Below are 27643 nucleotides of genomic sequence, written 5' to 3' on the forward strand. Positions count from 1 at the left end.
CCACATGACACCCTCGCTAACCGTAGGCCATATAAACATGACCTATACATCATCTGCCCTGTAGACCACAATGTCTGAAAGGGAAACTTTACTTTTATAATGCGAATTAAAAAAAAACAAAGAAATGTATAATGTTTACACAAATATAGGATTTCATTTTAAAAAGTGGATACAATGAAACTCTACACACAAGCAAACCCCCCTTCCCCCCCCCCCCAACTCCACCCACTAACACCAACTTGGCTCTCTAAACAAACACACGCCACCAGAAGACACTTGCAATAGATTGAAAAAACTCAAGTGGAAGTGAAAGGGGGCACTAACCCTCTCGTCAACACAGTAGAAAAACACACACGCGCACAATGTGGCGCCCATACAAGGTCTGTTCTTGTTCAGTAAATGCCAAACTCGAAGTTTCTTCTCCTTAGGCCGACCAGCCCCCCACCTCTTTTCCCATCCCCCCCCCCCATCACTCTTCTAACCTTAAAACCAATGTTTGTGTTCTTAAATACATTTCTAGTGACAGTAGGAAATTAAACAAGGGATTACAAGACATGGTGTCGTTTCATATAGGTCAGTACTCCTATCGCCATGGGAACGAAATAATAAACAAGGAGATACTAAACGTAGACCAAGAGCTCTCCTCAAATAAAAAATCACATTAATAAATCGTCCATTCTTCTTCCGCTTTTGATGCATATGGCCACATGACTGATGGGAACCAATGATGCATAAAGATACCGAAAACAAAAATCATTTTCGCTTTTGGGTAAATGAATTGTTAAATTTAAATTAATAAAAAAAAAAAAAAAAAAAAAAAAAAAAAAAAACAACTTTACGTAAGGATGTTAGGATGAATTGAAATAAAGTATACTATCTATTTGCATTGCAATTTTTAAAAAAATCATATTTTGTGGTTACAAATTGGCCAAATTCTCAAAGTGGTTTTCTAATTCAGGAAAGAGCAAAACTATAAACAAGCAAAATAAGAAGTACTCGAAAAAAAAATAAATAAATAGATAAAGCTTATTTAAGTGGAAGAAATCCACATTTACAGCCATATACCTGAATAAGGTACAAGTTATTTCCCCTTTTCGATATCAAACAAAATTATTAATTACCAATAATTAATTGACTAATTGGGTAATTTTTATTTGATTCATGATTTGTTGGGTACAGTGAATAATTGTTTGAAGTATCCACTTGATCCGAGATCGGGTGTGTTGTGTGTGTTTTATATAGGTTGTACCACTCGGTGTTTGGGAGTAACATCCCTTGTAACTGTTGTTGTCAACCAAGATGGCGTTAGATTAAACAGCTGATTTCATGTCTTATAATTTATACCTAGAGTTTTGCTATTATTTGTTCACGTTAATCAACAGGGTGTGGTAGAATTTAGTAGAAATAACGTTTATAATCATCAAAGACGACAAAGCCCCACATATTTAGCCACATCTCTGAAAACTGAAGGATTAACTTCTATTGTTGGTATTAAACAATATAATTAATTCCCAGCTATTAATTGATTAAGTGGTTATTTTATTTTTAAAAATAAATTTCTTTATTGTCTTCACAAATGAATAATTGTCTATGCGCCAGCTAGTTCCGGGTGCAAGAGAAAAAAACGTGTTCACTCAGAGATGCTTATATGCCAAAAGTGAAATGTGTATTCCCAGACATGGAAATGTTTATTTTGAGGGGCAAATGTGTATTTTACCCATTCAGGCACGTGACATACACGAAATGTAGCAATGCTAAAGCATTCAATTAATTAATTTATTATTGATCTAATTTATAGAGAATAAATCACGAATTTTAAACATATTTCCTTTACCTCTTTTGTAACATTTCTTAGATATAAATGTCAAATTTCGTCTGTTATACATGTTATTCTATAGCACATGAAACATACAAGGATATGGTTCGAATAATAAATACCTCACCAAACATATAAAATTAATGTATCTTCTGGCTCCTTATAAATCAATATATGCAATTAGTTAATATCTCTTGCATGATGGGATACCTCATAAGGAAAAAAAAATTGTCGTACTTTTTAATGATTGACAGGGATGTCACAGCACAGAGCTCTTGATGATTAGATTATTTCAATCACAGTTTTTTTCCCCCACATAAAGTAATTTAATTGGGAAGAAACATGTTATGTTAGAATCATGTACATGAGAGACATTAAACGTTTGGCTGGTTATAAAATACCGCCTGTATAATGTTAGTTTGGCTGGTTATAATGTTATTTTGGCTGGTTATAATGTTATTTTGGCTGGTTATAATGTTAGTTTGGCTGGTTATAATGTTAGTTTAGCTGGTTATAATGTTAGTTTGGCTGGTTATAATGTTATTTTGGCTGGTTATAATGTTATTTTGGCTGGTTATAATGTTAGTTTGGCTGGTTATAATGTTATTTTGGCTGGTTATAATGTTAGTTTGGCTGGTTATAATGTTAGTTTGGTTGGTTATAATGTTATTTTGGCTGGTTATAATGTTAGTTTGGCTGGTTATAATGTTAGTTTGGCTGGTTATAATGTTATTTTGGCTGGTTATAATGTTAGTTTGGCTGGTTATAATGTTAGTTTGGTTGGTTATAATGTTTTTTTGGCTGGTTATAATGTTAGTTTGGCTGGTTATAATGTTAGTTTGGTTGGTTATAATGTTATTTTGGCTGGTTATAATGTTATTTTGGCTGGTTATAAAATACCGCCTGTATAATGTTAGTTTGGCTGGTTATAATGTTATTTTGGCTGGTTATAATGTTATTTTGGCTGGTTATAATGTTAGTTTGATTGGTTATATACATGAATCAATTTAAAAAAAAACAAATAGTTAAACAATTAGTGGTGATTAAATAATTTTGTTTCATTTAAAAAAGATCGTTTTTCGCATTATTGAGAAATAGGGTAGTGATTTTGCGGTTCTTCCCGTAGATAAGTCTTTTTTTTTTTTTTAAATTTTTAAAAATGTTTTGCTTGTTGTTTTTTTTCCTTATTTCTTAATTTTCTTTCTTTTACAAACACAAGCTCACACATCACTCACAAATATCTCTCACACATCATTCACACATCATTCACACATCTCTCACACATCACTCACACATCTCTCACACTTCACTCACACATCACTCACACATCACACACACTTCACTCACACATCACTCACACACCACTCGTACACAACGACTAGGTCTATACCTCTGCCTCCGGGTGGTCCTTCAGAGCCTCTAAAACATCCTCCCTGGACAAGACGAAGAGCTCCAAGTAGCCAACTGACCTCACGTCTGCTGTCCGCCTGAATGCACGAGATGATAAAGAAATACAATATGACAAGTGGAGTACACTCACAGAAGCGAAAGGGCGGGAAGGAATAACTTCGTAGGAAGTGACTAGAGCCCAGAACTACAACCATGCACAATGTTCGAAATACACAGATCTATTTTAGGATCTCAATATTATCTACCTCGACACTTTAAACGTCACGCTTTTTTAGAATCCAGACACATATTTGTGCGGAAACAAATGAAATGCTAAAAATATCTCAGAAATTGTCCAGATTCATTGTTAAATTTTTTTTTTTTTTGTCTCTTTTGTTTAAAAGGTTATGTTTGGGTAAGATGTAATTAACCTTGACCTAGTTTTAATTACGCTAGAGGACGCGTAAGGTCACGGGATAGCTAACTCCGGCCGTTGATTTGGTCTAATTTTAAGAGAATAGAATTATGTCATTGTTCTGTAGCACTATCGAAAGAAAATCAACGCTACGACCCCCTTAGGGAAATTTGCTGTTTTCTTTGGTTGGCGGGCAGGGCGGAGCGGTGAGAGGTAGAGGTTCTCTCCCCTAGGAGACGGAAGAAATACATTTTGCATAAATTAGAATCAATTAAACTTTGACCTGCGAGTTCAGGTTGAACCCGGTGCACTAGTCAGTCAGTTTAGTCAGATACTAGGCAGTCAGTTCAGTCAGATACTAGGCAGTCAGTTCAGTCAGATACTTGGCAGTCAGTTCAGTCAGATATTAGATAGTCAGTTCAGTCAGATGCTAGGCAGTCAGTTCAGTCAGATACTAGACAGTCAGTTAAACCAGATACTAGGCAGTCAGTTCAGTCAGATACTAGGCGGTCATTTCAGTCAGATACTAGGCAGTCACGTGTAACGGTCTTCAATGAGACTTTAAAAAAAAGGTTTCTCTTTTAGACTTTGAGATCCATGGGGCAGATGATGTAAAGGTCATCTGTTTCTAAGGCACAACGGTTAAAGAGGATATCTTGTGGTTAGCACAATGACCAACCGCCTTTAATTTCCCCAACTAATTTCAGGTACCCATTAGAGCTTGGATTTCATCGAGATTCGAACCCGAGATCCGCCGGTTTGGAAACCCAGAGCTTTACCTACTCATCCACCACGCCCAATGTTTACATCTTGCTGAAATAGTACTGAAAGGATAACTCTGTTGTCTTCATACGTCAGAATTTCATCAAGGAGATCGATGTGCAATTAATATATATACCCACGGCAATGTACGGAAACACACGAGTACGTACCGGAAATCCCGGAAGTCCTTGACCCACCCGGTGATGTCATCGAACAAAAGTATACGCTTTCTTAGGGGCAAGAACTCCAATGAATAGTATCACTATTTTCAAGCTATAAACTGTAGGGGCCTATAATTGTATTAATTAATCCCTCGGACTATTTTGTTTTCTTTTCAATGATTAACCCTTACATTTAAAAAACTAAACAAAAAAACAACAACAACAAAAAAAACAACAACAACATAGAATAGATCCGTTACAAAATGGTGGGAGTACAGGAATGTCAGGTGCTTTGTTACAGGCCAATGGTTAACGAGCAGGGTGTCGCGTGGCCAGCACAACGATCAACAGCCTTCACGTTTTCCCAACTTAAGTCAGGCACTCATGAGAATTGGTTGTTCTCAGGGGCGCCCTTAAAATCCCCAAACTCAAAATCCCATTCTTCAACAAGATTCGAACCCAGAACATCAGGTTCGGAAGCCAATCGCTTAACCACTCAGCCACCGCGCCCCCCCCCCCTGCTCCAAGAAATATTAACTCTTTCTTTCCTAACAGACGATGCCAACGTTGATTCCACTAGAATGTGGTAAATAACTACGGAGAGAAAGAGTTAAAAGATACATCTATGTTAAAATCGGTAAGACCCAATAAGAGATTCGGAGAAACCCAAAGATGTTTGAATTGGGGATTTTCATACTTAAAAGTTCATCACAGTAACCTTCTCTTTGATTACACTTTGATTTTTTAAGCCATGAAATTCAGTAAGAAAAAAAAAAAAAAAAAAGAGAAAGCGATATGATAAACTGCGGTGGCGAGATAATTGGATTTTTGTTTCTCTTTTATCCTAAAGAAAAATATAAGAAAATAAAATAAGGAAGATGGAGAAAGATTTTTGGAACCAATAAACAAAGTAAACAATTTCAAGGACGCCATAGTGAAGGATCACTGTTGCCAGCTAAATAATGTAATTACTCTGTGCCACAAGAGTATAAAAAATTTGATTCTGCAGTGCTGAAAAGTGCATTACAAATTATTTATACGGTTTATTAAAATACTTCGGTTATAAACACTTCCGTATTCTGTACAGCAGATACGCCAAAAAGCTTGCTATTTATAGATTCGCCTCCATGAATGAAAATCTCCGAATTTTGGAGAAGTATGATGGGAAATTTTTTTTTTAGAATCGGAGATACTCAATAAAAACATAAGCGATAATCGAATCTGAAAAAAACAACAACAACCTTTAAAGCAATGCTCGAGTACGAGAATCGAATCTGTCTAGAATCTGTGATGGGATAAAAAGTTAAGCAGACGTCTAGATGTTTACAAAGTGATAGAGAGAGAGAGCAGAGGAGAACCACAAGAGACGTGATCAAGTGGAACAGAGCGTTGAAGAATGAACAAAGGGGGGAGAAAACTATACAGGACTTTGTTACAGCATGAGGTTATAATTCAGTATAAGTTGGCACAGGGGCGTAACTAGGGATTTGGGGGCCCGGGGGGATTGACCTCTTTGGGGGCCCCTTGCATTTTGACATTCAACATATGACATGAGATAATGTACGCAAATATATATAAGCCCAAAAAAATAATCATGAAGACTCTTTTAATGAATAATGCCGTTGTTTATTAGTTAAATAATGCACAAGTGACAAATGTCAATTGATATCGCTTCACGTCGTGCATTCTGTGCAGCAAAGACATCTATAACATCAACTACATCGATACTTTCTAGTATTTGTGACTTGACTGACATTAAAGCCATGATAAGCCTTTCTTGTGTTATTGTGCTCCTGAGATAGCTTTTGATGAACTTGAGCTTTGAGAATGATCTCTCACATGACGTAATGGAAGTGGCCTGAGTTAGCGGTATTCGGAGGAGGTTGCAAAGTTTGAGCACACGTAATTCCCATATGAAGCCTGTTTCCTCAATATGTCTATTGGTGATTGTATTACTGTTTGTTGATGAAAAGTGCTCGTGCATCAATGACATCATTGAAAAAGCGATTTTCCATTTATTTCATCATACAAACAGGAAAAATAAATAAGCGTGTCTTCATCTAGAAGAAACCCAAAGGTATCCATTTTCTTTCCAGCCTTTGGAATCTGCCCTTCATCTCCATATGAAATCTGTCTTGCACTTTTGTCGCAACACGTTTGAATTGCAGTTCTATTGACAGTTCTACATTAGAACTCAACTTCCCATCAAGTCTTCTTGCCTCTGGTTGTTTTGATTACAGGGAATCCATAGTATTCACTACCTTCTTTTGCTTTTTCGATGGATTGGGTTTTTGTCAGTTTCTCATCATTTTGCAGAAAGCATGAAAGGGTACTAATTTCTTTAGCAGCTTCCCGTATATGCAGTCCAGACTTTTGTAGTTTCTTCTGAACTATATTAATTGGGCGCAGGAGCTTTGACTAGAATTCAAGATAGGCAAAAAAATTCTTAATTTTCCACTGCATGAAGAAGATTTTGTGCTAATATTATATAGTATTACGTCATTGTTGGTTGTTTATGTTTTGTGTGAAAGCAAAAGGATTCAGAGCATACAAAAGTGGGAAAGATCCATATCTCGTTTTGCTCGAGTATAGAAATACTCCGATAAGTGGACTGCCGTATTCACCATCACAACTGCTGATGAGTAGAAGACTCATTCCGACTGATCCCAAACTATTGAAACCATCGGTAGCTGAAAATGCAGAGACATTACTCAACGAACGACAGATGAAAAGCAAAGTGAAATACGATGCAAAAGCAAGACTACGTAAAGATTATTCTGTCGTCTAGGTCTAACATGGCAGAAAGCAGTTGTCATAAAAAAAAAACATTCAGCACCCAGATCTTACACCATAAAGACCAACCTCGGAAAAACATACAGAAGAAATCAACACTTTTTGAATAAGAGTTTCGATGAAGACATCTCTGGGTACTATGATACCGATGAAGACAAGGAACTGAAAACTGTTTGGAACAAACGAAACAGACAGTTAAAGACCAACGTCTAGAGAACTTGTTGTGCCAGTCAAGATAACCAGAAGTGGATGAATTGTTAAAGTTCCTAGTAGACAGGGCCGGCCTTAGGCTTCTGCAGCCTATGCGGTCGCAGTGGGCCCCGCGCTTTCATAGGCCCCGCGCTTATTCTAAGTATTAAATTAAACCATTATAACGTAAATAAATTAGCAGGGTTTTCGCGACCTCCTGATTTTCCAGGGCCTCCAGGAAATCTCATGAAAAGGCAAAATATACGATAAAGTCCTGAACTTTTTTTGAATTTATTCAAATCTCATGAAGAATAGACCAAATTGACATTTTGGGGTGCCAATAAATAAAAAGTGGCATTGCAAGCTTTCATTTGATAAAAATTTATTCTAATTTAAAAAAATCATTTTGACATTACGCTTATCCCTACCCAGACTAGGCCCTCGAGTGTGAAGTTATATTCTGAAATTATAGACACCAAACCCGAATAATGCACTATTCTAGCATTATTAAGAATAATTTTAGATCTGTTATACTCGATTCTGTAAATTTTGCTTAATTAGTGTAGCCACAAAAAATAGTCGCAATTTAGATCTATTATTAGTAAAGGTAACAAGATACCTGGAATTCGCTGTATATCATGCAGTTTTATTCGTGGCAACAAAGTTTAAAATGTAAGGCAAACTTTAAAAAAAAACTTTGATTTCTGTGGGAAAAAATATTTTTAAAATGTCAACAAAGTCAACGTACTGATAGACCTAGATCTAGGTTTAGTCTTTGTGATAACTTTAATTCATAATTGTTAAAAAAAAAACACCCGTTGACACTATTTGTCAATCAAATAAATTAATTTATGTATTTACAAATAAATTTCGGACACCCATTTGGGGGCCCCCCCTAGGTGAGGGCCCGGGGGGATTTTCAATTTCTCCCCCCCCTCCCCCCCCCCCCCCTTAGTTACGCCACTGAGTTGGCATACTAACGAATTTTTTTTTAAAAGGATAAACACGACATGTAGCAAGTAGCAAGTAGCAAGCTTGATCTTGGTACATGAAGCTTTGTGAAATGGTCCAATTTGGAGGCCCGTGTATCCATCCCTCGACATTTTCACCATATACTCTTTCCCCCCCCAACTCAAGATAACATTAAGAAACTGGAACAGACACAAAATAGAGCAGTGAGATTCATAACAAACGAATATTCACACTTAACCGGATTAACACCTTTAGTAAAATCACTAAATTTAGAAAGCCTTCAGGACAGAAGAATTAAAAAGTAAAGTAGCAATTATACATAAAACACTGAACCATAATCTTCAAATGTAAAAACAAAATTTAATAAAATACTCTGAAAGACACAAAGATAAAGGCACATTCCTCGTCCCATATGCTAGGACAAATTTGTACAAATGCTCCTTCTTCCCTAGTGCTATTAGAGCATGGAATGGGTTGCCTGAGCTAGCCAGGAAAACCAGTGACTTGGCAGAATTTAAGTCATTGGTTAATATGCATGACTAAATGCATGACGCGTAGGACGTAATCATCTTCTTTTTTGAAGTAACGTCTGTATTATATAAGATAAGATATTCAGAGTAACTATTGTTCTTATATTTCATTTTACGTAATAGAGGTACCAAATATTATACGGCATCGCTGAAGCTTCAAACAAATAGCTCCAGCAGCGCTGGCCCTAGGCAAAGTCAAACTAGGCAGCCGCAATGGGCCTCTAATTGGTAGGGGGCCTCGCACAGGACTCAAAAAATAATTTTAAAAAATTGCGAAACTTGGATTTGATCTCAAACCTAGTAGAGCACTATGACTCTATATTTACTAGCCCAACTCTTGTATCTATAAAAGAAATTGCGATGTATGAATTTCAGTTATTAGTTGATTCAGATATAGACACAGGCAACTTTTTAATAAATTGATTAATTTTATTTTTTTCGATGTTTCTTTTTATTATTTTTTAAATACTTTTTTTTTGCGGCCACTAAATTCACTTCGCCAAGGGCCTTCATTAATCTTAGGCCGGCACTGGCTCCAGGCAGATAAATCTTGTAGGTGTAGGCCTAGGTATTAACTTGATTTACACATGCATGACTAAATGCATGACGAGTAGGACGTAATCATCTTCTTTTTTGAAGTAACGTCTGTATTATATAAGATAAGATAATCTCTTTTTTTTCACAGCAAACTAAACTCAGTTATTATTATACCCCAGATTTCTACGGCGTTAAATATCAGTGTAAAGTTAAGAAGTTTTTTCTTTTAGAACTTTCAATCTATAGGGCAGATCATGTAAAGACAATCTGTTTCCGTGGCCCACAGTTAACGAGGGTGTCATGTGGCCGACACAATGATAAACCGCCTTTACTTTTCCCCAACGAATGCTAGAGCTGGGTGGACTCAAAGGCGCCCAAGGATCCCGAAATTAAAAATCCCAGTCTTCACCAGGATTCGATCTCGGGACCCCGAATAAGGAAGCAAATCGCTTTACAACCCAGCCTCCGAAATATCAGTGTAATACTATAATAATACAAATGTAATCACAAGATGTTAACGGATTAACATTTTTTTTTTAATTTCTTTAAATCTACTTGTTTTAGCCATCTAGCCTGCACACGTGACTTCTCTTTCATGAGACGTCACTTCCCTTTTAAAAAGTACGCATCCTGTTTCTAAGAAAAAAAAAAAGCGTCTTGGCCAAAGTACATGTATTAACAGACTTTATACAAATGCTCTTTAACAGACACACACACGCGAATATGGCGTCTTTTTCGGTTATTTCTTTGAATTGCTTTGTTATATGCTTATTAACCTCGTTCTCAAAACGAGGCTAGGTTGGTCCGGGAGTAAAATCCCGAGGAAAGCATAAACAAATTAGTTACCGTCATGTTATGGCTGTTTTATAAGACAGCCTAAAACTTGTAAGCTTTCGATAAACGCTCGAGGACGTCATTCGAACGTTGGCCCCCTGGAAGCTACCTTTTTTTTTTTCTTTCTCTCTCCTGAATCCATATTATGCAAAGTTTTGCCATTTACATCTCATCGAGTAGGTCTCGTAAGACACTCGTCTGGACGAGACTGAACGAGATATGATGGCGAGAGCGTCTATATCCGGTGAGATTAATGGTACGTACAGTCTGTTGGTGTCCGCCGTGGGTCCAATGTACGGGGATTAATTAGAAACTAATTGCGGACTGCTGGTGAGGTGGTGAGGTCAGAGTAGGGTCATCCAAAACTCTCTTTCCCCAGAGCTGCACTTAAGATTCAGTTTTATTTTTTTAATGGCAAAAGAGCTTTAACATAGGCGTCAACCAATGGGTAGGCGGTGGCGGAAGATGGGAATCGGAAACAACTCACTTGCGTGAAAAGCCAAAGGGTGGGTCTAGTCCCCTCTGACCATCTGAATTAGTAAGATTGCGTGTGTGGGCGATACATGAAACATCTTGACGAGGTTACGTTTTAGGAGGGGGGGGCGTTCCAATAGCCCTCTACCCTGCGTCCGCCTCTGGTTGTTCCGTTTTCTACTTATCATACAACGTCTTATATTTCGTCCTTGTTGTTTTTTGCTCTGTTATGTGAAAACCAAGAGTGATCTAATTCACTGATTTAAAACAGGTCAGATTGTTCATGCATGTCCAGCTTTTGACATCTTTTGACAGCTTCTAGGGATTCATCATCTAATCAACTCCGAAAAAAAAAAACAGAACGCACGTCTATACGAGATTGTTCAGAGAGCATATCGGTGGTCTCAATTTGGCTTCAATTGGAGCTTCAGTTCAAGTTGTTTTCTCAGCAGACGACAATGAACCAAACCTTCCGAAGACACCCCGCCCCCAGATACCCCGCCCTTCCCAATTTAAATATTCATGATTACAATGTGAACCGGACCACACGAAGCGTGCTAAAAATAGATTAACAGCACAGACATGCGTATAGAGAACTTCCTTCTTCTGTAAAAGATAACGTAATAACGGAAAGCTGTTTAAAAATAGCTTTGGGTATTCAGACGTTCTATTAATAGAAGTATGTAACAGTAGCCAACTTCAAATGAATGCGACAGAAGTAAATGTCATAGCGACGTTGCAGATCAGAAATATAATCAACAAAAGGTCACGACAACAATAAAATAGACGAAGATGTCAAACTATATATAGATAAAATAAATGAAGATGTCAAACTATATATAGATAAAATAGATGAAGATGTCAAACTATATATAAAATTGACAGTTGTGTTGCCTGCGTGGTAAAGCTTTTGGTTTCCGAACCTGATGGTCCCGTTCGAATCCTGGGATTTTTAATTTCGGCATCTTTAGGGCGCCTGAGTCCAGATTTAATGGGTACCTGATAATAGTTTAGAAATGGAAAAGGCCGCTGGTCTGATTCGGTTTTAAAGCTGTACAAACTGCTGTTGTACCAATTTTATGGTCAGTATGTCCAGTGTTCAATGACCGTCCGATGCCCAGTGCTTAGTTGTTGTCAAAACCTGTTTTTTTTTTGTTCAATGCCAGTCTAATTGACTAAACCTAGTCAAGTGTTCAATATTGTGAACAGTAGCCTGTATCATTGTCATGACTTCCCCAATGTTTAATGTGCGTCACAAATGTGGGCCACAAAAAAACATAAGGTTTATGGTGTGCATGCCGTATGTAGTTTTGAGTGCTTTAAAAGTCCATTATGTATCAACACATTTGCAAAGATTAACTCCAATGTTAATCATCATCATCATCATCAAACTCCATTAGAGTGATGGCTTGAGAGGCCCAAATCCTCTCTTGCAAAAGCCCTGGACAGAAACCCTGCTGTCTTGCGTAGTGCATGCACGTCACCATACAGGTCGAGAAATTTTGGGTTTCCCAGACCTGTCGAGGCGGAGATCAGCAAGTCTGGGGCAGTCAAACAGAATATGGAGCATGGTTTCCTCTTCTTCCCCGCAGCGGGGGCACCGTGAATCAAAATTTGGCCATAGCCGCGAGAAATATGAGCCAACAGGACAGTGGCCTGTCCTGCACTGTGCTATAATAGCTTGCTCAGGCCTGGACAGCCTCCACCACGGGGAAGTGCGGTCAGGGCGCCTTATGCGCTCCCAGACTCCACGGACTTTTGGGGACTTGCCCCAGCAGTCAAACCACTTTTCCATTTCTGTGTTTTTTGTATTATAGCCAGTCCAATGTTAATAGTATGTTTTACAAGTTCTAGTGTATTCATATCAGAAACGACTTATAACTTGTAAATACACGAATTAAACAGAATACATTTCAAGTTTTACAGACAAACGAATGTTTATTCCTTTCCACAAAGCTTTTATCAACTCACTCTGTCTGTCCGTCTGTCTGGTTCAGTTTCTGTACACGTTATTTCACCAGGACCCATTCTCGTATCAAGTTGAGACTTTACACAATTATTTATTGCACCTAACAAAACACGAATCAATTAAAAAATCAACCCATTAGTTAATTAATTACAAATAATTAATTATTTTGTTTGGAAAATAAGTAGTACTTATTGAGAAATGTGGCTGCATATGTAGAGTTATTTCCCTTATTACTTTTGTACACGTTTTTTCTCACAAATCCCATTCTATTTGTTAAATATGTAGGAAGATTCAGTCGAGAAGTCCTATACCTGAGATGAATTGCGCAGTGGTTTCCAGATCTCGCAGCTCTTTATAGAGCTTTCTCCTGTCAACTTTTAAGGTGTCTTGTGAGACCCTAATGGTCATGGGGCCAGCACAATACCTCGATACCTTCAAACACTAACGTTTTGGTAGTTCAGAGAGAGTAGTATGGTTAAGAGCTTTCACCATGGACAATCTTTTAATTAATTAATGTGGACAAGAGTGGACACTGTGTCAGCTTATTTATTTGTCATTTCAGATATTAAAACCACTGACTTATGACGTAACACTGTCACTGTAATGAAATGATAACGACTAGTATACCAATACCATGGCTTTATTCGACAAAATTAGACTACAGTAAACAGTGAATGAAACCAGCACGTCTCACATAACACTGATGCAGTACTATACACACACACACACTGGACATGAAACACACACACTGGGCATGACCTTCTGACACGCTGGACGCACGCAGAAAATCAACTCAGTTACACTACAGTCACCAGCTGATATATGATATGTCACTGTAATCAACCAGCATGTGACAATGGCATATGCCATGACATTGGTACCAACTACATTTAAAATGACCATATAATCAACTGACTCATGCCATGGCATTGTCACCAAGTGACAGATTAGAACATTATAGTGTCTCCAACTGATAATGACATGGCACTGTCAACAACTGACATACGACATTTCACTGTCAGTTTTGTTTTTTAGACATTTTCAACAAGTTCGAATGAATTCTTAGGAAAATCTCTGGTGCTATACAATATGAAACATGGCGGAGGACACGCAATAACCATGAAATATATAACCGATAGTGACAAAAATAAAGAACAGACTACGTTGGGCAGGTCACCTTGAAAGAATCTCAGATAACAGAGGGGCCAAATAGGGCGGCCCAAAGGCAGACCCCGAATGCGATGGATTGATGATGTGGAGGCAGATCTACAACAGCTTGGGGTTAGGGCGTGGAGATGAAAGACCCAGGAGAGATCTGAATGGAGGGATGTGTTGAAGCAGGCCAGAGCCCTGAATTTGCTATAGGGCCACTGGGGTGGGATAAGATGAGAAAAGATAAGATAAGATAAGATTGAATGAATTGCACGTACCTGTTGATACCTCCGTCCAGGTTTAGGATACCAATCTCTCCGAAGAAATCACCTGCTCCCATTCTCTTTAACATCACACCTGTCTCACTGTCAGGAGATAAAAACATTGGCAGTTATAACATCTAACATTACACCTGTCTCACTGTCAGGAAATAAAAACATTGGCAGTTATAACATCTAACATTACACCTGTCTCACTGTCAGGAGATAAAAACATTGGCAGTTATAACATCACACCTGTCTCACTGTCAGGAAATAAAAACATTGGCAGTTATAACATCACACCAGTCTCACTGTCAGGAGATAAAAACATTGGCAGTTATAACATCACACCTGTCTCACTGCCAGGAGATAAAAACATTGGCAGTTATAACATCACACCTGTCTCACTGTCAGGAGATAAAAACATTGGCAGTTATAACATCTAACATTAGACCTGTCTCAATGTCAGGAGATAAAAACATTGGCAGTTATAACATCTAACATTAGACCTGTCTCACTGTCAGGAGATAAAAACATTGTCAGTTATAACATCACACCTGTCTCACTGTCAGGAAATAAAAACATTGGCAGTTACAACATCACACCTGTCTCACTGTCAGGGAATAAAACATTGGCAGTTATAGCATTAAACCTGTCTCACTGTCAGGGAATAAAAACATTGGCAGTTATAACATCTAACATTACACCTGTCTCACTGTCAGGAAATAAAAACATTGGCAGTTATAACATCACACCAGTCTCACTGTCAGGAGATAAAAACATTGGCAGTTATAACATCACACCTGTCTCACTGTCAGGAGATAAAAACATTGGCAGTTATAACATCTAACATTACACCTGTCTCACTGTCAGGAAATAAAAACATTACCAGTTATAACATCACACCTGTCTCACTGTCAGGAAATAAAAACATTGGCAGTTACAACATCACACCTGTCTCACTGTCAGGGAATAAAACATTGGCAGTTATAACATCTAACATTAAACCTGTCTCACTGTCAGGGAATAAAAACATTGGCAGTTATAACATCTAACATTAGACCTGTCTCACTGTCAGGAAATAAAAACATTACCAGTTATAACATCACACCTGTCTCACTGTCAGGGAATAAAAACATTGGCAGTTATAACATCTAACATTAGACCTGTCTCACTGTCAGGAGATAAAAACATTGGCAGTTATAACATCTAACATTAGACCTGTCTCACTGTCAGGAGATAAAAACATTGGCAGTTATAACATCTAGCATTAGACCTGTCTCACTGTCAGGAGATAACAACATTGGCAGTTATAGCATCACACCTGTCTCACTGTCAGGAGATAAAAACATTGGCAGTTATAACATCTAACATTAGACCTGTCTCAATGTCAGGAGATAAAAACATTGGCAGTTATAACATCCCACCTGTCTCACTGTCAGGAGATAAAAACATTGGCAGTTACAACATCACACCTGTCTCACTGTCAGGAAATAAAAACATTGGCAGTTATAACATCTAACATTAGACCTGTCTCAATGTCAGGAGATAAAAACATTGGCAGTTATAACATCACACCTGTCTCACTGTCAGGAAATAAAAACATTGGCAGTTATAACATCTAACATTACACCTGCTGCAGGTATCTGGGAGAAGGTTTTTGTGCTGCCTTTAGCCGCTCAGCAAAACAAAACACACATCGAGACGGGATTCGAACTCTAACCCCCTTGATAGGTAGCCGAGCAGTTTTTGCAACTCAGCCAAACATCCAAATAATATATAATAACTTAATAATAAACAGAAATATTCAATAGTGGGGCGGGGGAGAGTTTTTTTTTTATGTAATTCAAAAGGCGCCATTAATTCTTACATGAGTACAGACACGAGGTCAGGTCATGATACTTTTTTTCTCGGCGATGTCCAGCAGTCCAGCGCGTAAAAGCGTAAAAACACTTGGGAAATAAAAATTCTTAGGAAAATCTATGGTGCCATACAGGATGAAACAGGGTGGAGGACACGCACTAACCATGAGTTATATTAATTATATGAAGACCCAACAATAGTGACCGAAATAAAAAAGAACAGACTACGTTGGGCAGGTCACCTTGAAAGAATGTCAGACAACAGAGGGGCAAAAATCGTATACAGGCAAAAACCAAAAGGCAGGCGACCCAAAGGCAGACCCCGAATGCGATGGATAGATGACGTGGAAGCAGATCTGAAGCAGCTAGGGGTTAGGGCGTGGAGACGAAAGGCCCAGGAGAGATCTGAATGGAAGGATGTGTTAAAGCAGGCCAGAGCCCTCCATGGGCTGTAGCGCCACTGGGATGGAATGCTATGTGTAAATACTTTATAGACAGTTATCAAACGATAACTAGATCTAGGTTTTAAAAAAACTCAAACAACAAGACAGGAGGAGAGAGAGAAAAAAAAATGTTTACCTTATTATTTCCACGACTCCGTCGGCGATAATAAACATTTCCCTAGCTACCTCCCCTCGACGACAAATGAGATCGCCCGGGGTGAAAATGTACGCCTTCATTTTCAAAACGAGGTCGTGCAGAAACTCTGGCTGGCATTCTTGGAATATTGTCACCTTTGAAAGAAAAAAAAAATGTTTATGAAAAAATATATATATATCTATATTCCTACCATATAAAGCTGATGGTGGACTATCATTTCTCCTTCTAATTATTGCTTGAAATGCTACATTATTGCAAGAAGTTTTTTCAGCGAGCTTTGCATAATAGGTTCTTTTATTTTTCAGTCAAGTGCGGTAATTCCCGCTGAAGCAGTGTGTCGTTATGTGTAAAAATAATATATTTTTAGAGGTATGTCTGTCCGTCCGTTCGTCAGTCCGTCCCGTTTAGATCTCGTAAACTAGAAAAGATATTGAAAATCCGACGTCATGATATTTTAGATTATTCAAAGTTCTGATGCAAAGGCTAATTTTTTCTTTTCTAAAAACGAAAAATTTCATTTTCAAAATCAACTATGCAGTCAGTTTTTTAATAAAATAATAAAATAAAAATAAAAATACACATTTTTGCAACTATTCACTATTAATAGTAACAAACAGGAGAAGGCTATTTAGTAAGGGAGATAAGTATTTACCACATTTTTACCACATTTATGCAAACGGTTTTAGATTTTTTGTCAATTTTTTTTTTTATAATTGTATTGCTAAGTTATGCAGGTTCTATCATACTAACTATTACATTTACAAATTTACAAAACAAATGTTTACATTTATTTTTAAAGAGAAAAATTATATTTAGTATGCATGTCAGTGGAACATAATTTAAAATAACAATTACTAAGTAGTTTTTCATATTATCGAGTCAGCTGTAAGTGGCACTGAGTGGTCTAGGGATCAAATCTTGGTGAAGGCTGGCTGTAAACAGCTGGACAACTGAAGTCAAAAGCTAAAAAGCTGAGATATCCTAAAAGAAAAAAAAGAAGGCTGGCACTTTTTATTTCGGGATTTTTTTTGGAACGCTACTGAGTCCACCCAATTTTAATGGGTACCTGACATCATTTGTCGAAAGTAGAGTCAGGATGGTCGTCGTGCTGGCCACATAACACCCTCGCTCGTTAACAGTCAATCACTAAAACAGATAACCTTTACATCATCTGCCCCATTGGATTAGTGTTTTATATGCCCCTACAGTGAACCCTTGGTGCGCTATGTTGTGTTGCACACTATTTGCCAACTACGAATCAGATCAGATTATGACCTTGACCAACAGGCCTGTGAGGTGAGTTAATTTAAAAACTAATTCTCGAACATTCCAGCGGCCTCAATAAATTATGCAAGATAAGTCAGACCGAAAAAAAAGTCTACAATTCTGTTCAATATTGGAGAGCGACCTCAATACAACATGGTACCATAATACATAAAATTGTATCTAATGGTCCAGTAGAAAACTAAAGCACTGGGAGGGGTGGTTGTCAGAGGTGGTTGGTGTGCAGGGAAAAGCTCGTAATAGTGTTTCTGAGAGACCTCTGTTTATTGCACTCTAGTTCACTGCCGGCCAGTGTCCATCATTTCCGGCTTTGTCTGGACAAGAAGTAATGGCCTCCGGCAAGGTTCGAGCTCCTAGTGCATTAGGTACAGTTGGAAGAGACAGAGAGAGAGAGAGAGAGAGAGAGAGAGAGAGAGAGAGAGAGAGAGATTTGAAGACGAGGCGAAAGAAGGAACCAGATTGAATCATAACAGAGTGGAAGTATGTACGCCTTGAGAGAATGAGAGAAAAAAGAAAAATTAAATTTAAAGAGAGAGAGAAAAAAAAAAGAAGAAAAAAAAAAAGAGATGAAAAAGAGAGAGACAAAAGGATAGAGAATTGATTAAGAAGTAAAGAGAAAAACAAAGAAAGCTAGAAAAGAGAGAGAGATGAGACTGTAGAGAAGGGAAAAAAGATGGAAGAAAGAGAAAGAAAAAAAATGAGAATGAAAGAGACAAACGAGAAAAAGAAAGACACACACACAAAAAGAGACAGGAAGAAAGATATAAAAAAAAAACAATAAAAGAGAGAAAAAAGAAGGGGAACAGAGAGGAGACACAAAGGGCAGAGACATAGAGAAGACATATAAGAGACAGAGGAGTGTATGTTTAAGAGACGCTTTCTTACTAAGAGTCCTGAGTACGATGACGTAACAGGAAAACCAAAAACACATTCACTAATTTATTATGTCCCCTTTCCTTTAACTTACAGAGTTACGTTTCTTGTTTGTGAATTTTAGAGTGCAGTTTAAATCAATATAGAATTGAGCAAAAATCTCAACTAGATTTCTTAACATATTATATTTGTCTGGGTTGTATTTTTACATTGGCGAGCACTCTGATCAAACGCGTACATAAACTTGACTTGAAACTCCAGAACTTGAAACCTATCAATGTGTTTCAGGACATAATATTAACAAAGATTTTCTGAGAGGGAGAGAACTCGCAGACATTCACGACAGTAATCTCACTTATACCTTAAGGAACAGTCTTAGGTCCACTACTAGTATTAACTTACATAAATGATTTACCACATAGAATGAGTTCAGGAACAGGAATAGATTATTTGCAGACGATTGCATAATATATAGAACAATAAAACAACACAAGATACAGGGATTTTACAAAGAGAATTAGATGAATTACAGAAATGGGAATCAAATTGGAGCATGTCTTTCCACCTAGAAAAATGTCAGTTGTTAAGAGTAACAAAAAAGCTCAAACAAATAAATTCCACTTATCTTATTCATGGCAAACCAGTATCACAGACTAAAAACGCAAAAATACCTAGGTGTAATAATAAATGAAAAACTGTCATGGAATCCACATATTGATGAAACTACAAAAAAAAAAATCAAAGTATTAGGGTTTATAAAAGAAATTTCTATAAATCAAAAGAGAAACTAAAATGTTATTTAACCTTGGTTAGGCCAATAATAGAATATGCATCCTCCGTTTGGGACCCCTTAACTCAAGAAAACATTAAGAAATTGGAACAGACACAAAATAGAAGAATGAGATTCATAAACAAATATTCACATTTGACTAGAGTAACACCTTTAGTAAAATCACTAAATTTAGAAAGCCTTCAGGATAGAAGACTTAAAAGTAAAATAGCAATTGTACATAAATCACTGAACCATAATCTTCAAATACAAAAACAAAATTTAATCAAATACTCAGAAAGACATAAAGATAAAGGCACATTCCTCGTCCCATATGCTAGGACAAATTTGTACAAGTGCTCATTCTTCCCTAGTGCTATTAGAGCATGGAATGGATTGCCTGAGCTAGCCAGGAAAACCAGTGACTTGGCTGAATTTAAGTCATTGGTTAATATGCATGACTAATGCATGACGCGTAGGACGTAAGTGTTTTCTTTCTGAAGCAACGTCTGTTTTATATAAGATAAGTCAAAGCATTCACTTTCTTGTGGTACACGTACAATGTTCACATCGATGATGATGTGCTATCAGGGCCGGATTTAAGTAGGTGAAGGCCCCGGGACAGAGTTTTTTTAAAGGCCCCTACACCTTTTCGAAAAGCTTTAACAAAAATCCACATATGAATAATCAATATTTAAAAGAATGACATATTAGTAAAGAGAGATTCTTCTAAATTAAATTACATTTTCCTTCGTTTAAATTTTTTAAAATAAAATATGCATATTCCAGTAACCAAAAAAATATATACATGTTTAGGTACTACGCAATATAGGAAATTCGGAAATGCTATAACAATCATTGCAGAGCGCAATAACCAGACACTTCTTGAAGGTAAACTCCGATGGTTTTGACAGTTTCTGATATAATATGTGTATTGATTTACAGATAATGAATATATTATTATTTTGTTTTTATTTGCAATAATAACTTAATAATTAATGTTTTTCTGACGTAATTTTCCTGCGCATCCAAAACGGTCAGACTTTCACCGGGTTTCTATGTGACGTCACACATGCCTATTAATTTAATCTATTGACTTACTGTATAACGGAAAACCATTACAGTAACGTTTACATTCTCGTAAAAGAAATATATCTTCGTCTATGCAGTTAGATCTGGATCTTGTAAGCCAAGAAAAGCGTGTTAAAGGAGATTTACATGCAACCACGGCAGTGTGTATCTTCTCGCCTGACCACTCAACACACAACAATCACTATCGCTTGGTTGTCTTGTCATGACCGACTACACGTAGTCTAGACTAGCCTTACACTGACCAGTTTGTTCAAATCAGTCAGACCTGCGATCTATTTACTTCTTGGGACAGGGAGGGGCTTAGATGAAAATGTTTCTCGAGATGGTTGTCCTAATGATTTAAAATAAAATCTATCTATCTATATATAACTGTACCATAGCGCTTGACTAGGCCGTCACTAAGCCCAACAGCCTAACAGCTACTGTAAGAATGAAGCGATACGATTGGCCAAATCGTGTTTCCTTTTCAGTATTGTTGAGGGAAGTGACGTATGCCTAACCTAAAAACAAAATATCAAAGCACCCCGCGTTTTTTTTTTTGAGATGTCAAGAATTTACTGTCTAATTTATTACATATAAATGTTTCTAAGCATTCAAATACAAAATGTTAAATTTGTACTATTACAACTTTTTACTTAGAATTTAAATATGTCAATAATTCAAATTTGAATACACTGACCAGTTTGTTCAAATCAGTCAGACCTGCGATCTATTTACTTCTTGGGACAGGGAGGGGCTTAGATGAAAATGTTTCTCGAGATGGTTGTCCTAATGATTTAAAATAAAATCTATCTATCTATATATAACTGTACCATAGCGCTTGACTAGGCCGTCACTAAGCCTAACAGCCTAACAGCTACTGTAAGAATGAAGCGATACGATTGGTCAAATCTAGTTTCCCTTTCAGTATTGTTGAGGGAAGTGACGTATGCCTAACCTAAAAACAAAATCTCAAAGCACCCCGCGTTTTTTTTTTGAGATGTCAAGAATTTACTGTCTAATTTATTACATATAAATGTTTCTAAGCATTCAAATACAAAATGTTAAATTTGTACTATTACAACTTTTTACTTAGAATTTAAATATGTCAATAATTCAAATTTGAAAAACCATCGGAGTTTCCTTTTAACCAGGACACAGTTGCCGACTGAAACATTTAACTCTATCTCTGCGTAATTATTTTCCACCAGCCGATATAATTATTCATTTTGCTCATTTGTGTTTCACTACCCTGTTATGATTAAACGTCAAATAACTTTTTTGTTTGTTATCAGGAAATGTTATATTAGGTATATAATTATAGAGCGATGCATGTTCTGTTTATATAACAGAAGAGAAAGAGTTAAAGTATTGTCCTTAAAAATGCGAAAACAAAAATTTTAAAAATTCAAAATGTAAAGTCGAATTATGGAATTTTTGTGGGGGCCCCTTTCTTGTGGAGTTACCCCCTCAATTAAATTCGGCCCTCATTTTTTTAGTGTTTTATCCCGTACATAAGGGGCCAGGTGTAAACGAACATGGTTAGATTAAAATTGCTTGTTATTTCTAAATCTACATTCCGTGGATAAGATGAACTGTTATCGCCAAGCTTATATCCATATCGAGCTTCGAACCATCAAGCTTGCAGCCCCCATTGTCTGTGCAGTGTGTCTACACCAAGAAAAACAAATTACTTAGAGCCAGCCACCCAAAGTCCGAGTAATTGAATACAGCATCCGGGGTGTCTTTGAAAGCAGGCGCCACAGACTGACCAGACAATCGTCTTAACGCGAACGTTAGTCGTCAACTTCAGGAGAGGTTTACGTGCTAATTGAAGTGACAGGTTTAGGCTTGTGTCTGAGAGAGAGAGAGGGAGAGAGAGAGAGGGAGGGAGGGAGAGAGAGGGAGAGAAAGAGAGAGTGAGAGAGAGTGAGAGAGATAGAGAGGGAGAGAAAGAGAGAGTGAGAGAGAGTGAGAGAGATAGAGAGGGAGAGAAAGAGAGAGTGAGAGAGAGAGTGAGAGAGAGAGTGAGAGAGAGATAGAGAGGGTGAAAGAGAGAGGGAGAGAGAGAGAGAGGGAGAGAGAGAGAGTGAGAGAGAGATAGAAAGGGTGAAAGAGAGAGTGAGAGAGAGAGTGAGAGAGTGAGAGAGAGAGTGAGAGAGAGAGAGAGAGAGGGAGAGAGAGGGAGAGTGAGAGAGAGTGAGAGAGAGAGGGAGAGAGAGGGAGAGAGAGAGGAGAGAGAGAGGGAGAGAAAGGGAGAGTGAGAGAGAGTGGGAGAGAGAGGGAGAGAGAGAGGGAGAGAGAGGGAGAGAGAGGGAGAGGGAGAGAGAGGGAGAGAGAGGGAGAGAGAGAGGGAGAGAGAGAGGGAGAGAGAGAGGGAGAGAGAGGGAGAGTGAGAGAGAGTGAGAGAGAGAGGGAGAGAGAGGGAGAGAGAGGGAGAGAGAGAGGGAGAGAGAGAGGGGAGAGAGAGGGAGAGAATGAGAGAAAGGGAGAGAGAGGGAGAGAGAGAGAGGGAGAGAGAGAGGGAGATAGAGAGGGAGAGAGAGAGAGAGAGAGAGAAAAAAAAAGAGAGAGGTTTTAGGATACAGTGTTTTTTTTTTAGTTTTATTTTATTGTCTTTTAGTTCTTTAGTGTCAAAATTTTAAAAAAATGCTGTAACAAACAGTTTCTTGCCTACGCACAAATCGAAGTGCAATCCTTTAGTTTGTATCACCTACGATAGAGGCGACAGAGGCGGCGACAGTGCACCTTGTAGAAAAGAGTAGACAGAAGAGGCGCCTACGATAGAGGCGACAGAGGCGGCGACAGTGAACCTTGTAGAAAAGAGTAGAAAGAAGCGGCGCCAGCGAATCTGTAAATAGAATCACGTTCAGTTTGTTTGTAACACCTATGTGGACATCGAACCCCAGCCATTTTGTTTGTATCAAGCCATTATTTCTAAACCCTTGACCAGCTAAATGTAAGGAACCCAACCCCAAAAGTACTGGTTATGTGTCATGAAATTTGAGACCGGCATGAAGAATAGGCCTTCGAAATACGTATTGGAAAGGAACATTGAAAATAGAAATTTGAGAAAAGGTGCTTATAATTGGTATTTAAAATAGAGATTAGACGTGGGGAGGCGCGGTGGCTGAGCGGTAAAGCTCTTGACTCCCGAACCGAAGGTCCCGGGTTCGAATCCCGGTGAAGACTGGGATTTTCATTTCGGGATCTTTGGGCGCCTCTGAGTCCACCCAGCTCAAAATGGGTACCTGGCATTAGTTGAGGAAAAGTAAAGGCGGTTGGTTGTTGTGCTGGCCACATGACACCCTCGTTAACAGTAGGCCACGAAACAGATGACCTTTACATCATCTGCCCTATAGACCTTCAAGGTCTGAAAAGGGGAACTTACTACTTTTACTTAGAAGTTTGTATACCTAAATATCAAAGGTAGGTTATCTAAGGATATGAACTGACTTAAATCGGAAACATTTCTTTTTATTAGTCTGTCTTTTAGATTTGTTTTACCTTGTCGTAGTTTAAGCTTCATACATAGTCTATCCGCTTCTGTCATTTATTTGTGATCATGTTGGCTACATATAAGGTCAAGGTCTGCGCAGCCCCAGGGAGTTACTCGAGACGCTCAAAGTTTATTCTTACTGAAGCGAATAGCCTGGCACTGACCAGTTGTCACGCCGATAGGATCGCCGTCGCAGTTAGTCTGAAAAGCACAGGGCCCATAGCCCTTCAGCGGTCAACCAAGGGGAATGGGTGGGCCAGATGGACTTGATCAGAGTTGTCGTACCTTGAGAGATCGATCATAGTGAAAGAAAGACAATAACAATGGCTACGTAATTAAAGATTTCACACGAGAGAACCCTTGACTAGGACTCCATAGTTTGATAGCTTAAGTTAGATGTCTAGAGATCTATAGTCTATCTTAGTTTTTCACACAAACATAGATAGATAGATAGATATTAGCATAAAATGAGAGAGACAGAGAGATAAAAAGATAAAGACAGAGATAGACACTGAGAGAAAGAGAGAGACACAGAGATAGACACTGTGAGAAAGATAGAGACACAGAGATAGACACTGAGAGAAAGAGAGAAACACAGAGATAGACACTGAAAGAAAGAGAGAGACACAGGGATAGACACTGTGAGAAAGATAGAGACACAGAGATAGACACTGTGAGAAAGAGAGAAACACAGAGATAGACACTGTGAGAAAGATAGAGACACAGAGATAGACACTAAGAGAAAGAGAGAGACACAGATATAGACACTGTGAGAAAGAGAGAGACACAGAGATAGACACTGTGAGAAAGATAGAGACACAGAGATAGACACTGAGAGAAAGAGAGAGACACAAGAGAGACACAGATATAGACACTGTGAGAAAGAGAGAGACACAGAGATAGACACTGTGAGAAAGATAGAGACACAGAGATAGACACTGAGAGAAAGAGAGAAACACAGAGATAGACACTGTGAGAAAGATAGAGACACAGAGATAGACACTAAGAGAAAGAGAGAGACACAGATATAGACACTGTGAGAAAGAGAGAGACACAGAGATAGACACTGTGAGAAAGATAGATACACAGAGATAGACACTGAGAGAAAGAGAGAGACACAAGAGAGACACAGATATAGACACTGTGAGAAAGAGAGAGACACAGAGATAGACACTGTGAGAAAGAGAGAGACACAGAGATAGAGACTGAGAGAAAGAGAGAGACACAGATATAGACACTGTGAGAAAGATAGAGACACAGAGATAGACACTGAGAGAAAGAGAGAAACACAGAGATAGACACTGAGAGAAAGAGAGAGACACAGAGATAGACACTGAGAGAAAGAGAGAGACACAGAGATAGACACTGAGAGAAAGAGAGAGACACAGAGATAGACACTGAGAGAAAGAGAGAGACACAGAGATATACACTGAGAGGAACAAAGAGACACACATATAGACACAGAAAGAGAGAGAGACACACAGAGAGAAAGAATTATTTCTAGTATAAAAACACCATCAATTAAATAATGTTTTCAATGAAAAACTAAAAGTCAAAACGAACTAGTTTCTTTTTTTTTAAACACCGAGTACGTAAATTTGAATTCAGAACATACTGTTAAAATATCAGCTCAAAATAATTGTATTATAATTATACGACTGTAAGTTTTCTTTTTTCTTTTTTTCCAGACACCTCTGAGAGAATCTTACAGTGCTTCCCCAGACTCCAACTTGCTAGAGGGCGCGAATGATTTTTTTGTTTTTTTTTGTTTCTGGGTAGTGGTGGGGCTGAGACTGATAACTGTTTGAGAAACCCTGAACTATACACTCTTTAAATACACCAATGTATGAGCACAATAATTGTGAGCTCAGGGTGACCTGTGGTAACAAACGCAAAACGGAAATTGCGCAGGACCTTGTACGGCGCTCCGCGCGATGAAGGACCCATCTATCGGCAGTTTCACAAACTTTTTTCTCCATCCGCCCCTCCCCCCTTTTCAAAGTGTTGTGATTAAATTAAACGATTATTATTGAATTATTATTTTGTATCCTTATTTTCTTCCAAGGCTTTTTTTTCTTCATCGTTGTTTTCTTCTCTCCCTCTCCTCCTTCATCCTCTCTCTCCTCCTACCTCCTCTTTACCCCCCCCCCCTTCTTTATCTACCCTCACTCCCTCCGCTACTGAGAGTAGATGCTAAGAGAGATAGGAACTGCTCAGAGCGCGTTGGTATCGCCCATGTGACAGCCGTGATAACATGTTAACGAGTACTGAGGTCTTCGCCCTGCCGTTCTTTTCACGTGTCGTATCTCTAGCCGTCTCTGACACCCGGGTGAGATCGATACCTACTAGAATTGTTGTATTGACAAATCTGTCCCGGACGATATTTTCAGCCAGATAACGACTCTCTTCGTCTACTCCACCTCACCAACCACCAACCACCCTCCTCTTTTTTTTGGTTTTAAGTCTGTGTTCTTACCACAACTTTGTGCCCTAAACTAGTTTAGCACCAATAATCTCTTCTGCACCTCACTACACTTGCTGTATAACTCTTAAACCAAATACATTCGGGGCCTGTATACATCAGTGGAGGTCCTTTGTAGGATCATTTCCTGTAGCCCTTAAGTAGCATACACTGGCTTTGCTTTGAGAGATAGGTGTTTAAATGGAAATATTTCCGCGTATGAGCCTCTCACCCCAAAAAATGGCTTAGACGGATTTTAGGAGTCATTTACAGAGATCGGGGTCTTGAACCAAGACATCCTATGCCGAACTGAGACTCGACCACTTAATAAGATTGCGACCGAGCGTCGCATAATGTTTGCGGGACATGTCCACCGACACAATGAATTACGCACACCAGGAGCTGCAAGGACATGGAGGCCAAGACACGGAAAGCGCAAACAGGGACGTCCTCGTATTACTTGGCGCCATAGAGGAACTCAGAGCAGTGGACACCAGGTGGGAGGAGGCTCCAGACATTGCCAGTGACACATCTTTATGAAGACAGCTTGCCGCCCAATGCGCCGAACGACGTGGAAGGATCTAAGAACTAAGTTAAGCCTAGCAATTTATTGGGTTTTCTCCCTTAAAACTGTAGACACAGTGCTGTCCTCTTTGTTTGCATTTCAATTTGTCAGTTTCGATTTACTATAGTTAAGCTTAAGCAATAAAATACTTTAAAAGAAAAAGAAGAGAAAGCGATATTGTGAACTGTGAATGAATTATTCATAGGTGATCACACTTTGAAATAGTTCGGCCTTTTTAGTATCAATCAAGAAATCACTCGTTCAATCAAGCAATCAATTGTTCAATCAAGTAATCAATCGTTCAATCTATCTATCTATCTATCTATCTATCTATCTATCTATCTATCTATCTATCTATCTATCTATTTATCTATCTATCTATCTATCTATCTATCTATCTATCTTA

At 38.2% G+C, this 27643-nt stretch overlaps 1 protein-coding gene across 2 annotated transcripts in view; it reads right to left on the minus strand.

Annotated features, from left to right (window-relative positions):
* The window catches only part of LOC106066866 (cGMP-gated cation channel alpha-1-like), a 168512-nt gene that overhangs the window by 15769 nt on the left and 125100 nt on the right, over nt 1-27643 (minus strand). For both annotated transcript variants that reach the window (XM_056006317.1, XM_056006318.1), the window contains exons 7-9: nt 16695-16849; nt 14272-14358; nt 3207-3303 (exon numbers count right to left, since the gene is read on the minus strand). In XM_056006317.1, the coding sequence (XP_055862292.1) occupies nt 3207-3303; nt 14272-14358; nt 16695-16849 (339 nt within the window). The remainder of the gene's footprint in view (nt 1-3206; nt 3304-14271; nt 14359-16694; nt 16850-27643) is intronic.

The sequence above is a fragment of the Biomphalaria glabrata genome, chromosome 12 (genome assembly GCF_947242115.1).
Source record: "Biomphalaria glabrata chromosome 12, xgBioGlab47.1, whole genome shotgun sequence".
Lineage (NCBI taxonomy): Eukaryota > Metazoa > Mollusca > Gastropoda > Planorbidae > Biomphalaria > Biomphalaria glabrata.